Source organism: Mercenaria mercenaria, chromosome 15, assembly GCF_021730395.1.
Source record: "Mercenaria mercenaria strain notata chromosome 15, MADL_Memer_1, whole genome shotgun sequence".
In the NCBI taxonomy this organism is placed as follows: domain Eukaryota; kingdom Metazoa; phylum Mollusca; class Bivalvia; order Venerida; family Veneridae; genus Mercenaria; species Mercenaria mercenaria.
This window is the reverse complement of record NC_069375.1, coordinates 46,899,749-46,913,231: the sequence shown is the minus strand read 5'-3', so window position 1 is coordinate 46,913,231 and position 13,483 is coordinate 46,899,749. Positions and strand designations below refer to the sequence as shown.

Here is a 13,483-nt window from a genome sequence, read left to right as displayed (position 1 = left end):
ACAAGGACATTTTCACCAACTAAAGCAGCCAGTATATGGTAAAAGTTTCGTAAGATATATATACATAGTATGCTATCTCAAACTTCATTAGATCGTTTAAGTCAGTATAATCATGAATGGGGGAACTTGTGTTTTGAATGATATGTTTGGCCGATGAACCACGAGGAAAAATAGTTTGCATTTTGTAAGAAAAGAACGCTGTCCAAAATTGTTACTTTTTACATCAGTTCCTCCAAGGGGTAAGACTTAAAAATACCCGAAATTTATAAAACCATAAACCTTGCACAAAACTGAAGAAAATTCTACTCAGAGTCGTAATGCAGACACTGATATATATCAGTAGTAGAAAGAATAAACCGGGATTCAGTCAGCTTTGACCAAAGGATGTCTGAGTTGCAAGAACAAGATAGGGAGTTGACAAACTGTTTAAAAGCTGTCGTCGAGGCTGTAGATAATTAAAATGAGAGTCGAAATGCTGAATTTGCTAATGTCCGTTTAAAGAAGGACTAAAAATATGGAGAAATGAATACAAATAAAGAAGACCCAGTGAATTATATGACCAGACTCTGGAAAATCATGACTGTCTGCACGATTCTAGTAATCAAAGAAATAATGTGAGCTTAACAGATATAACAAAATGTCGAAGGCACACATTCTAGTCCACACGAGACGAAAACAAACCGTAGATAGAGTAAATGATTCATACCTATGAAATACCTCTAATGAAATAGAAGAAAATGCATTGGGAAAGGTATTTGCACTACAAACAATTAGAATGCATCTTGTGAAATAAAACAATAGGATCAAGCAACAATGGTGTTCCATAAGATAGAAAATCGTGCAATTAGTAAATAGGAGGAAGTTATCCAAACTGTAAAGCATTTGATAAAATATACGGACGTGTAAAATCTTAGCATATTCTTGAAGGAAGTTTTTGTTTCTTTGTTTGGTTTGGGTCTAACGCCGTTTTTCAATAGTATTTCAGTCATGTACTGACGCAATGTCTATTATCAAATGGTCACGGAGAACATACGCCCCGCCCGAGGATCGAACTCGTAACCCCACGACCCGTAGACCAACGCTCTCCCTACTGAGCTAAGCGGACGGGCCCTGCTTGCATGAAGAGTCTTTTTTGGGCTAAATAGTCTAGGTTAGTTTATTCTCAGCTTTTTGAACAAAACTCCCCTGCATTTGAAAGATTCAGTCTTGTTCCTTGTTTTCAATTGTAATAACGTCCCATCCATCGAGACAGGAATAAAATAAAACATATTGGAATGCTTTTAATAAACTACAACTGCTTTTCTGGATTTAAATTTTATTAATCTATAGCACTAACAAACAAACGAAGTGTAATGACAAGAAGTCATTTATCCTGTAAGCTCAGTTATAAAAAATGTTTTGCGAGCTGCAAACGAATATGGTCTGTTTAATTCAAAAGAATATACATGTTCATCTCTTTTTTGATTTCATCAATTTGATAAATATATTATAAAGTGAATGTAATATAACTATCGAAATAAAGTTATGACATTTAAACACTAAGTAAACAAGATGAATGTAATGCACATTTCTATGGAAGTTGAGTACTTCCTTTTAAGATAAAAAATTTAAAAAGATATAAAGAATTTCTGAAGTAACCAGATTATTAACAGAAAGTAACTGGCAAACTTCAAATGACTTTGAACTATTTAGCGGTAAAATTACACCGCATGTCAACAGAAAATGCATAACGTTAATTACAGGTATTAGATAGTGTACAATTCATAACAAATACAACTTCACCTGTTTATCAACAAATGACAGTCATCAGACTAGTATCGAAAATATAAAAAAAAATGCATTAAGTAAACAAACTATAACATCAAAAATACCCTTTGTGACATATACGAGGGGCGTTCAATATGTAATGGTACTCCGTATGTAGCTCCGTTATCATTTTAGTGAGGTGTACTCAGGTATACTGGACCATAATTATAATTTAGGTTTGTCTTGAGCATCCAGAGTCTCCGAAAAATAGAATAACTTTTAAAATCACAAAATTCTATCATTTTTCTACGAGCTATAGCAATTTGTGATGAGTTTGCGTTTGTTTTAACCTATTTATTGCATTTTTAATTTTACAACAACTAAAAAATCTAAACTCAAGGTTGATTCCATCTGGAATGGGTGTTGAGAGCGATTAATCAAAATTGTAAGAACTAGTTTCGCAATCGAGAATTAAGATACTAGTATCAACTTAAAATACAAGAATTTTTAAACGATGATTATCGCGCCTGGCAAAATTGCAGAGGCTTACTGTACTCGTCTTATCATGTTTCGAGTAAAAATATACACACTCAATTTAAAACTGTTATAAACTGTTATTTATTTTAGTTTTCATGTGTTTTTAAAAGAGAGAATTAAGAGGAACAACACATCAAACTCTGGGTGCAGTTAGCTAATTTAATAAGATCTACCGGTTTCGATCATATAATGACCTTCATCAGGATGTTTTCATATGTTTTTGTAAAGATCATGATTTGTTCTATTTGTTTAAACTGAAAAATGAACTATAGTTCTAGTTGTTGAATAACAGATCAAGGAATTGCATATTACAATCTCAATATTTTGGACATAAAATTGTCCAGTATACCAAAGTACACCTCACTCAAATGATTATATTTTTACTTTGAATCGACCGATTTTTATAATTAATATAACACTGTGTTGCCAATAAATTGCTCTATTATTGTGCCGAAAACCGCATCTAAAAATAATAAGCGGTTACGGAACTACATACAGAGTAATATTACATATTGAACGCCCCTCGTAGACAAAATTCAAAGACCTGAAAAATGTGTTCGTAAATATTTACTTTTCCACTGCTGTTTTAAAGACATTCTTTTCTAGAGTTGCCGTAACTTCATCAAAGTGTGACAAACAGTTAAAGGGGGTTGAAAACTAAAAGATACGCTTATCTTCTTACATTCTTAAATAATTTTATACTATACTATGCCATCATATTGATCAGCAAAGACCTCAGGTGCAAACTAATTGTGTGTAGATTTGAGAAGTCCTTGTAATATCAAGAGCCTAGCCGAACGGAACACAGTACGCACGCTTGCACTCGGAATGCGCTGTGGCCGCCAAAGATGCGCATAACAATGCGACAAATTACTAAGTGTAACTTAGCACTGTGTTCCTGTGTGGACAGTATTTAGACATATTTTAAATAATAGATAAGATTTGTATTTCGTTCTAATCCTTTCTTTCAAATGTACATGTAAAAGTTAGTTTGTATGGGTCTTTTTTAAGTTTAACAGAGGTGATTCTAATGAAATTTGATATTGAACTTTCACATTCACGGCAAAACCTTCTCGGTTATTATCACACTTTCTTAAAACCTCCCATGCAGTTTTATGCAGGGACTAAAATGCATGACTGGTAAACGGTAAAATTAATTGCGTTCTCTTATAATATAAGATATATTGGGTCTAATATATATTGTTTTATTTTTTGAAGATCAATAGCTATATTTTTTCATTTTGAAGTGGAGTGATTCTACTGAAAGTGCACCAGACAATAACATGAACATTTAATGTAAGTCCATCTGTTATTGACCTGTTTTTAAATATTTTGTTGTTTTTTGAACGCATGAAAATGTACAACAGTACAACATATAATGGGTACCAACAGCAAATTGGTTTGGGCTACAAGTAATGAGCTACTGACCCCCTCCCCCCTCCCCACACCAAAAAACAATAAGGAATATTCTATATTGTTTATGTCAGTATGCTTTCAGAGTTAGTCCGGAAACGAAACTGTTAACTTCAAATCATATCCTAGCGAGAATACAAATGCTTGCAACTATAAAGAAAAAAATAAAACCAGATCAAATATCGTAAATACTGAACTCTTTAGCAAATCTGTTAGATGGAGTAAGTGAACATTTTTCGCAAGCATCGCGTACTTCCGTTACACTGAATTCTCTAAGACTTCTCATACTACTCCGCACGTTACTTGTAACAGTTGGCAGTGAAATTCGTTCTGTAATTTCGTCTGCCTCTCGTCTGCTCGCTTTTGGGCGTGCAGATACTGCTCGGCATTTCCTGCAACTCTCGATGAACGACCGCCGCATTTCTCTCTCACATATATCTGACGCACGCCGTCTCTTGCTTACAGTAGGTTGAGAGAGTCTGAGTACTATTTCGTCAACACTTTCACGTGACAACCTTCGAAATGCTGGGGCTCTTGGAATTCGTATTTCATTCTCGTGATCATATTCAAAATATCGTTCATTTAGAAATTTCTCATGCGGCGCTGATTTCTTCATCTGTTCATGAATTCTCTGCGCAGGCACAATTGCTTTCTCATTTGCTGATGTCCGCCATTTTATTTCCGCAGGCAGTCCGCCATACAAGTTCCGAATGTTGTGTTTAGAAAGACTGTGGTATGTCACAACAAAAGCCATGATTATTTAATCAAAATAAAAATAACTATATTATTTCCAGTTCCGAAAAGTTTTATCGCACAAGTGTTGTCACTTTACAAATTATCACTTTATCATATTGTGATAAATTTTGTGATTGCTGTCTTGAAATAAGACTTTAAATTTGCATTTCAATTGTTTAGTTGATATTTCTTAAATCTTGAAACTCCTTATTCTGTATTTAGTTTGTCAATATAAATAACAATCACTGTTTACAAATATTATCTTTCAGAGCGTAAATATATTCCTATATGTTCATGATAAATACTAGCGTGTAAATTACCAACAATGTAGTCATTGGCTTTGCCACCAAATTAAATATCCAATTTATCAAAATACTGCATTCATTTGTTGCTACAAATTCTCAATTTATGACCTCGGTATTCCAAATATGTTTTATGAAAATTTCAATAGTCAATATATTGAATATAAATGTTCTTTTCAGTTTCCACAATAGGTTTTTATTGTAAATAAACACATAACGCATTAATATTTTAAAAGTGTCCCAAATATTATTTCAAAAAGATCACTATGAACTTCAACAAGCACTTTCCTTCAGATTTTCAACTTGGTTTTAGATAAGTTATTTGCGATAACACAAAACAAATATTGAATAAATGATAAAACAGAAACTTGAAATGATTGAGAGAAACTTCAATTTAAAGCCCGATGACTACTTCCGGGTACACACTACTTTTAATTTAAACAGACCAAATAATTATTTTATAAATTATATAGTCACCTGCTAAACACCATTAATAATGGCATTTAACTTTTAATGTTTTTTTCTTAATTATGACGAAAACGTTATTTCAAATTTCATTCATGTACAATAAAGTGATTTTTTTATCGAAATCAGCATTTAAATATTCATACCAAACAGGATATACGCTTAGTGATATTTTTAAAAAGAGTAAATAAAGATTACATGTGTGAATCTATTTTACTTTTGAAAAGCGTTGTTTATGAGTAATTAAAGTTCTGATCAGCCATTTGTCACATTTTCTTTTCTGAACTGCAAGATTTCTTAAACATGCTGTTCTTTTTGTTTATTGTTTTTAAATTGTTGGCAAAGTGTGCATGTTTATAGCACGGTTTTCATTTTAATACTATTATATTTGTGTATTTATATCTATGGATTGCAAAATCCAGTAAGAACAGATCAAACAAACAAAACTAGAAATTTAAAAGCTAAGATATGTCAGTTTCGGTTTAGACGGGCCTTGTCTAATACTTTTATCAGTCTACGTCTTCGGGTAGGTAGTTTTGAGTGGCATGTACTTCAATGTACACAAGTACTTTAACATTCAATACAGTGGTAAATTTTCTTCGTTTCTTTGTAGCTGAATAATTTGTTTCAGTTTGTTTAATGTCAGACTGATATATGATTGAGATAATGTAAAACAAATATTTAAATGTACATTAATTATGGTTCTTTAGTCGAAAGCAGGTAAAAGACACGTACAGTTTAATTTCTAAAAGGCCATGGCGCGGGTAGCCGCACAATCGCAAAAAATGCTCAGTGAAGAAGAATTTTAGTTTCATGTATGTTTAAGAAATAATAAATTTAGGGTAAGCTAGACATAAGGTCACTCTAAGAACTATCTATACAAGTTCTCAGAGTGTCTAAAAAATAGATAAAAAGGTGGTATACAGACAGTCATATTAAACTTTACATAACAGTTATAACACAACTACAGGATACAGGATACCGGGAAGTACAAACATTTAGACGTAATAATCTGTAATGTCTCAAAACATTACTTTCGAGTTCCAACTATATTTAGTCTGCTTATATTAAGGCAGCATGTAAATAACAATCATAATAAAATAATCTGTAGGTGAGGGAGTACACCTAGTGATAGAGTGTCCTCTTCGATTGCGAGAGGTTGTGCGTTCGATCCCCGGCCGCGTCATACCAAAGACGTAAAAATGGTACCAGAAGCTCCCTTGCTTGGCGTTCAGCATTACAAAAAGGGCACTGACTTCTCTTCTTTCATACACTCGTTGCGACTGGTTTCATCAAGAATGAAGTGTCGACAGTGGTTAATATAGGTTGCTTCACAATGGATATAACATAAATTAGTACATGCTAAACCCATTTCAGTACAATATAGTAACAACATAAAGATTACAACTTTTAAGAATAATGAAAACAAGCGATAAACATTATAATAATGTAGAAATGAAATAAAAGAACACAGAATCGTTTTATTTATAAACACTTTATAAACAATAACAAAACAAAATTTGAGCAATATATAAAGACAAGATCTAATTCCTAATTAAACCGTTTACATGTACCATTGTGTACAATTACACTCAGTTCCAAAGCAGTGATCGTTGTCACTATATTTTCTGTTATTTTTTCTCGTTATTACATTGAAACTTTATGACTTCTTGTTGACAAAATTTAAAATCAGTTCGTAACAAATTAGGTGTGCATTTAGATTTTGAGTTATAACCTGACAGTTTAGTGAATATGAAAAAATGAAAAAAACGTCGGAATGTTTTGAATACTTAAACTAAAAGTGCACACTTCTTCTTGATGAGTTATGGTTTAAATCATTTCTATCGATACAACGAGAACATAACCGTTATATTTACATAAATACACAGAAGGCATGATGTCGCTTTGTCAAACTTAAAAACTACAATATTTTTCTTTTATATCTCTTTATATCTACACTTTATTTTCATCAGACCTTCTGCACTTGAAAAACAACATCAATCTATATGAAAAATAACTGAGCCGTGCCATGAGAAAACCAACATAGTGGATTTGCGACCAGCATGGATCCAGACCAGCCTGCGCATCCGCGCAATCTGGTCAGGATCCATGCTGTTCGCGTTTAAAGCCTATTGGAATTGGAGAAACTGTAAGCGAACAGCATGGATCCTGACCAGACTGCGCGGATGCGCAGGCTGGTCTGGATCCATGCTGTTCGCAAACCCACTATGTTGGTTTTCTCATGGCACGGCTCAACTTCCGTTTCAACTGTATTAGATAAACATGTTAAATACCGGGTATATATACAACACCAACCACTTCAATCGTTGTATGAAAGAAACACGTCATAACCAAATAAATAACGTTCACTTTGCTGCACAAGCTGTATATACAATATCCTGGTAGTCATTTTATTAGATTTGGTTTTTTGATTCCATTTTTCATCATTTCAAGTTTAGCCGAGACCATAAACACTTAATTATTTTTGTATTCTTGTGTGTATCTTAGCGTTACAACAATGCCGAATCAGACGGCAGCAATATTCGAAAAAACTGCCATTACTTTCTTATTTTTCAGTGAAACATATAAGTATGAGTATTTATTCCCTTAGATAGATCATTTCCTATACGATGATCAAGGTTTCGATTGAAAATTTGATACAAATTTGTTTTCGAAACAGTAAATGAAATATCGAAAGAAAAAATAGATACAAGCAGTGAGTAGAAAATCTAAAAATGCTTAAAAGTCACTTTTCATGTAATTTAGTTCCTAAAGAACAGGTAATGTCTCTCCGTCCTTTTGTTTGACATTTTTCTTATGCCTTTTCTCCTTCTTACTCTTCTTATGAGACTCCCGCCTTATCAGATGATCCCTACTTCCACCAAACATACTAATTGTTTCTCTCAAATGGTGTATTTTCTCTTCACGAGCAGTTCGCCAGTCATTATAACCAAGGTGATCCGTATACTGAAAATGGAACCTTTCTTTTGGCGGCATTGTCAGACGCTTGACAATTTCATCTACTTCCGGTTTCGGTATGTTTCGGAACGCCGCTGCTTTGGGGAGCTCTATATCGTTTTTGGAATCGTACTCCATGAATGGTCGATTTCTTAGGCGCTGCTTTCGTTCCGCGTCTAAATCGTTCAAGAATCCAGGCTGGAAAAGAAAAGACGTGCTTTTATTCAAAGGTATAGATTGACGTAAATGATTCTGTAAATAGAGCCAACTTGTAAAATTTCAGAATTTCTCTTCAACTAAATAAGTGTGGTTTACTGGAACACAATAGGAGATTCAAATTGCTTTTAGTCGGTATAGGTATTAAAGCATTATTTATCTCATTTAACAAGAAATTAATTAATTTCAATTAAAGAAAATATTCAGCAAATGATTGTCTTTTCATCATGAGTTTCTCTTGCCTAATTTGATGACTTGCAGGCGGAGATCATATTTTTTATCATAAACGTCCTGTAGATAGACAGGGTCCTGGGAGCAATATGATGACCACATTGCAGATATGCAAGTATGTATAAACGTGAGTCTATAATTTAATATTAGTATAAGTGTATGGGGGCTGGATGTTCCACATTTCATTACCTCCCATGAACAGACTCAGTCAAACCGAGTCTTCTATTGTGTTGCTTTGTTGAGTTGTATACTTCTAAACGATCTTTTCACAGACTTTATTATCTACACTAAATGACTTATGAATGTGTTGTCGATGCATGCTTCGTTTGAACCTTAGGACATACTAACAATTACTTTTTTCAAGCTTTAAATTAACATATCGGTAGACATACATGGCATTTGAAGATACATTTGAAAAATAACAGTAAACACTAAACTAGCATTATGTAAGCACCCTGTTTCCTGAAAATATAGAAAATAAAAAGTACATCACATACGATTCACCTTGTACTGTGGCGACTTTCGTGTAGCAGGTTTCTTTAAAGTCCTTGTTGTATATAAATGCTGAATGTTCTTCTCACACACCCCTACGTAACCTATACTAAAAGCCATCGAAAACTAGAATTGTCCAGTCGAAAGCAGCCTTACAGCTGACGGCAGGAATTCAAAATTTGTTGCGTTCGGCGCTCGAAAACAAATTACAAATCCAGCTCAAAATAACTGATATCAACTTAGCTTATCGTTACACGTTATACTTATGTAATTCTCCGCTCTCTTTTCTTACATAAAATTTTAAATATACACAACCGCATGCAACTAGAAGACAATGATGAAGAAAGATGCGAGTCTAGACCATTGTCCCATTTATAAGTGTTATGCCGATAATCTGAGTTCCTTTATATATTATCTAAATGATCTGGTTCCGATCAATCTATTATCTAACCAAAGGATTTCGTTTATTTTGTATCTCCATTCCTCCTTTATGAGATAACACACAAATTAATGCATTTTGTTACAAAAATCTTAAAAGGCAACACTAACTTCCTATTAAAATCTACCATTTTTAAAACGTATTGAATAGTTTCTATGAATCGCTATTGTCTTTATAAAACGTTTGTTGACAAATATATCGGTACCTATATCATCTATATATCACAATAGTAATAGAACATATGCAAAACAAAGATACACTAATTACTATATAAAGCAATTATACAGTTGGGGATTTTATCAAAATATAAAATCTAAAGTCATTGTTAAACTGGATATTAACACTTAGACAAATATAGTATTGTTGAAGTGTAAAACAATAGAAAAAATGATCACGATGGTATTTAAATTTATACGATGGTTTAACATGTTTTTAAAATAAATTGTTAATTGAGATGATGATGTAATTGACAAGTTCTCAGATAACTGTCCAAAAGGATTAAGATCACAGGTCCCCTGTGGATAGATAATGAAATTATACAAATATATAAACTGTTTTACATGGCCTTTTATGAATTTTGCCTTATTAGGTGTTCCCTTCACTGATTTGCCACTCTTCATTCAGAAAACATGCTAAATTTGAAATTTTTCTTCATTCAGTTGGATTATTTTTCTTCTAGTCCCTGCTAAATGAATAATTCTGACTTTAAAAGTAGCTAAATTAAATATATTGCCGCAAGACATCTTGATTAAAATAAAAGATATTATTAAAATTCGATAATACAGAATCAACAATATTTATGAGACATCACTAAATCAACTATCCTTATGAGGCAACATATCAAATCAAACGTTCTTATGAGACAATACTAAATCAATCATCTAATTCAGACAATGCTAAATCAATTATCCTTACGTCAAAACAACACTAAATCATTATCCTGTCCTTATGAGACAATACTAAATCAATTATCTTATTGAGACAATACTAAATCAATTAACTTATTGAGACAATACTGAATCAATTATCCTTATGAGACAACACTAAACCAGCTATCCGTATGAGAAAATGTAAATCAACTACACTAAATAAATTATCCTCATGAGAAAACACAAAATCAATTATCCTAAAGAGACAATATTAAATCAATTATCCTTAAGATGTGTAATACTTATAATCCAACAACGCATTGCTCATATGTGAAAAAAAAATCATGACTTGTGTTTATTTCATGTTATTTTGAATGGTCAAGGGTGGTTGGAAACAAAATTGAACTCGGCAGATAGAAATAAGGATAAAGATGCAGTCTGGCTCCGGGGAACGTTGCCCCTACCCTCGGGTACGAAAATCTGCAGCAGTTAGAAACAATCGACATTTTATACTCAAATTCATATACAAAATTCACAAAACAATCACATAAAGGAGTACAATAGGACATAGCCTTGGAACGGTCAGTGGTAAAAACACTACTGAAGAGGTTCACCTGTTAACTGCATGAACATCCAAGCAAGGTTCAAACTTACAAGTTACTAGTACTGTCAGGCAGACCAACAAAAGGAAGACCTTTTAAGTACCAAAAAAAAAACCAAAGCTGTCAGTCGAAAGCACAACACAAAACAAAGTCAAAGGAAAAGATTTAAACAGTACATACATTATGGAAACAAACATTTGAAAACGAGGTATTTCGAAAGAAAAACAGTCTGAAATTTTGATACTATGAAACATAAAACCTTATAGTCAATAAACAATATTCGCCCAAATGTAACCTACAACAGAAAAATATTTTTATCATACTGAAGATGGATTCCAGAAATCTAACTGAAATATCATTTAATATTAGCAACGGTAACAATGGTTTTGGATTACAAAATGTATTTTAATGATTGCGAGTATCTTTTGAAATATAATAAGTCGCGTCGTTATTCTACGTATTGCGACTGTACAATGCAGTACCTTTCATGATTCTTCAGATAAAACCAAAATTGCATATATAACAGATATTATCAGCATATAATAAACAGAACGAATCTAAGCTTTAAAACAACGGGTAATTAAACCCAGTTGAGTGGAAAGTTTTGGTGAAACTTAACACCCTACAACTGTACAACTAGAATAACAATTAATACTGACAATGTATAATATCAATTATCGTCTGCCCAACTATGCTAGTGAAAATTCATTAAATTCATTCAGTGTTGTTTTCTTTTGTGAAATTAACGTTTCAGTCACATGTATATACAAGAAAAATCGCAAAAGTGAAAGAACTTCTGAAGGGCTATATTGTCGGAAGACTAAAAGCTAGAAGAACATTTAAAAAGGATAAGTTTAATACTTTAGTTGTCAGTGACTGTGATAAAAGGATATATGCCATTTACAAATAATATTATACATTTCTACTATAAATAAACACTGAAATACAAAACATCTAAGACAATTAACGAATATGTCGACAGGATTTCGATACTCACATCGCGACATAAGAGATTTAGATATCCGCCATATTTACAGTGATGGACTGGTATCTACAAACTATAGACATGAACCATCTGTGTTTCACCAAGGTATAAATTATCTGGACAGAATTCACGAATCAATGACACGATCAAAAGTCTCAAAATTGCCCGAAAAATCGTTCGAGTACAATCGGAAATATAAAACGGTTTTGCCGCGAGCTCCAGCGTTTAGAAGGCTCTCTAAATTGGAGGTAGAAGATGTTGTACATAGGCTAACTAACCCAAGAGATCCAAACGAACACAATGCAAAACATGAAACAAGAGTGACAAGTGCTCCGGCAAATATGAACCGTGACGGAAAACCAGTGAAACCATCTCCTACAACTATGCAAAAGACACAGTTACCATCGAAAGATATCGATGATATGTCGAACAGATTATTTCGTTCCGAGACGCAAATCACGAAACTAAAGCAACGTGAAAAGGTCGTTATGATGCCAAAGGCTGCTGCCTCCAAGGAAGAAAACAAAAGTGTTCAGGTCAAGAAAAAATCCGTTAAAAAACCATTAACTAAGTAAATCAATTGTACTACTGATAAAAATAGACTGTGTCACAGTTCAGAATTAACTGATTTGTTTTCAAAATATTCTAAATCATTTAAAGAATGAATTCCAGTGTTAAAGCTAAATGCCTCTAGATGTGTGCCACTATTATAAAAGCTACTTCTGTGTGATTTACGAGTAAGATGTTTTTATTAAAAGAACTATTTTGATAGTAAAATATTAGCACCAGACGCGCTCAGTTGAAATCGATATAAAGTCGATGCTGCTAATCTGTTTATAAAAATACATTTTGTTATTTACCTGGAATACCATGTCCTATCGAATTCTACGGAATCATTGTATGATTTTTATTGAATTTGTTGATAATAAATTGACAATATTGCCATTGAATTTCTTGTTTCGGGATTTTTGAAAGCTAGATTTTACTAGTAGCTAGCAATAGTTTGGTTTCAAATAAGGACATTATGTGTCGGTGTTGCATCAATATTACAATGACGAGTAAAGATTTGTAATGAAATGACAATAGGAATATATGCTATACACAATTAAGAAATTCGGGGGAAATAATCTGGTTAAACACCTGTTCCGAAATGGGAAGCTTATAGAGAAACTTTCTTCTTGGGAAAACGCCAGAAAACCTCTGTTGATAGGCTTTCAAAACGATTGCTTTTAGAAAAAATGAAGTAAAATATAACACTTGAAAGAATTAATAAGGGAATGGCTTAATGTAATGTTGTTAGAACTTGTTGCCCAACCCATTTGCATTGGTATTGTTGTAATTATATGTATCTATTGCATGTATATATGAGCAAATATGGTTAAATCAATAAGCAGGAGCCGATTAAAATTGGTAAAAATGCCCAAATGGTATTACTCTAATATTAACAGAAACTCTATTTCTAGGCGTGATATATAATATTAATTATTGTAACA

The 13,483-nt window shown here is 32.8% G+C and overlaps 3 protein-coding genes across 3 annotated transcripts; 1 reads left to right on the top strand and 2 right to left on the bottom strand.

The window, feature by feature from the left end:
* Window positions 1–1,304: 1,304 nt before the first annotated feature.
* On the bottom strand, window positions 1,305–5,258 carry LOC123552504 (uncharacterized). The gene has a single exon (XM_045342217.2). The coding sequence runs from the start codon at window positions 4,448–4,450 to the stop codon at window positions 3,872–3,874; it is 579 nt and encodes a 192-aa protein (XP_045198152.1). The 5' UTR covers window positions 4,451–5,258; the 3' UTR covers window positions 1,305–3,871.
* A 2,171-nt stretch (window positions 5,259–7,429) lies between these two features.
* On the bottom strand, window positions 7,430–9,753 carry LOC123561510 (uncharacterized). The gene is made up of 2 exons (XM_045353947.2): window positions 9,108–9,753; window positions 7,430–8,354 (listed from the first exon to the last, which is right to left on the bottom strand). Exons 1-2 carry the CDS (start codon window positions 9,213–9,215, stop codon window positions 7,968–7,970), a joined length of 495 nt encoding a protein of 164 aa, XP_045209882.1. The 5' UTR covers window positions 9,216–9,753; the 3' UTR covers window positions 7,430–7,967.
* A 1,859-nt stretch (window positions 9,754–11,612) lies between these two features.
* On the top strand, window positions 11,613–12,940 carry LOC123561517 (uncharacterized). Its single transcript, XM_045353959.2, has one exon. The coding sequence runs from the start codon at window positions 11,978–11,980 to the stop codon at window positions 12,563–12,565; it is 588 nt and encodes a 195-aa protein (XP_045209894.2). The 5' UTR covers window positions 11,613–11,977; the 3' UTR covers window positions 12,566–12,940.
* Window positions 12,941–13,483: the final 543 nt, after the last annotated feature.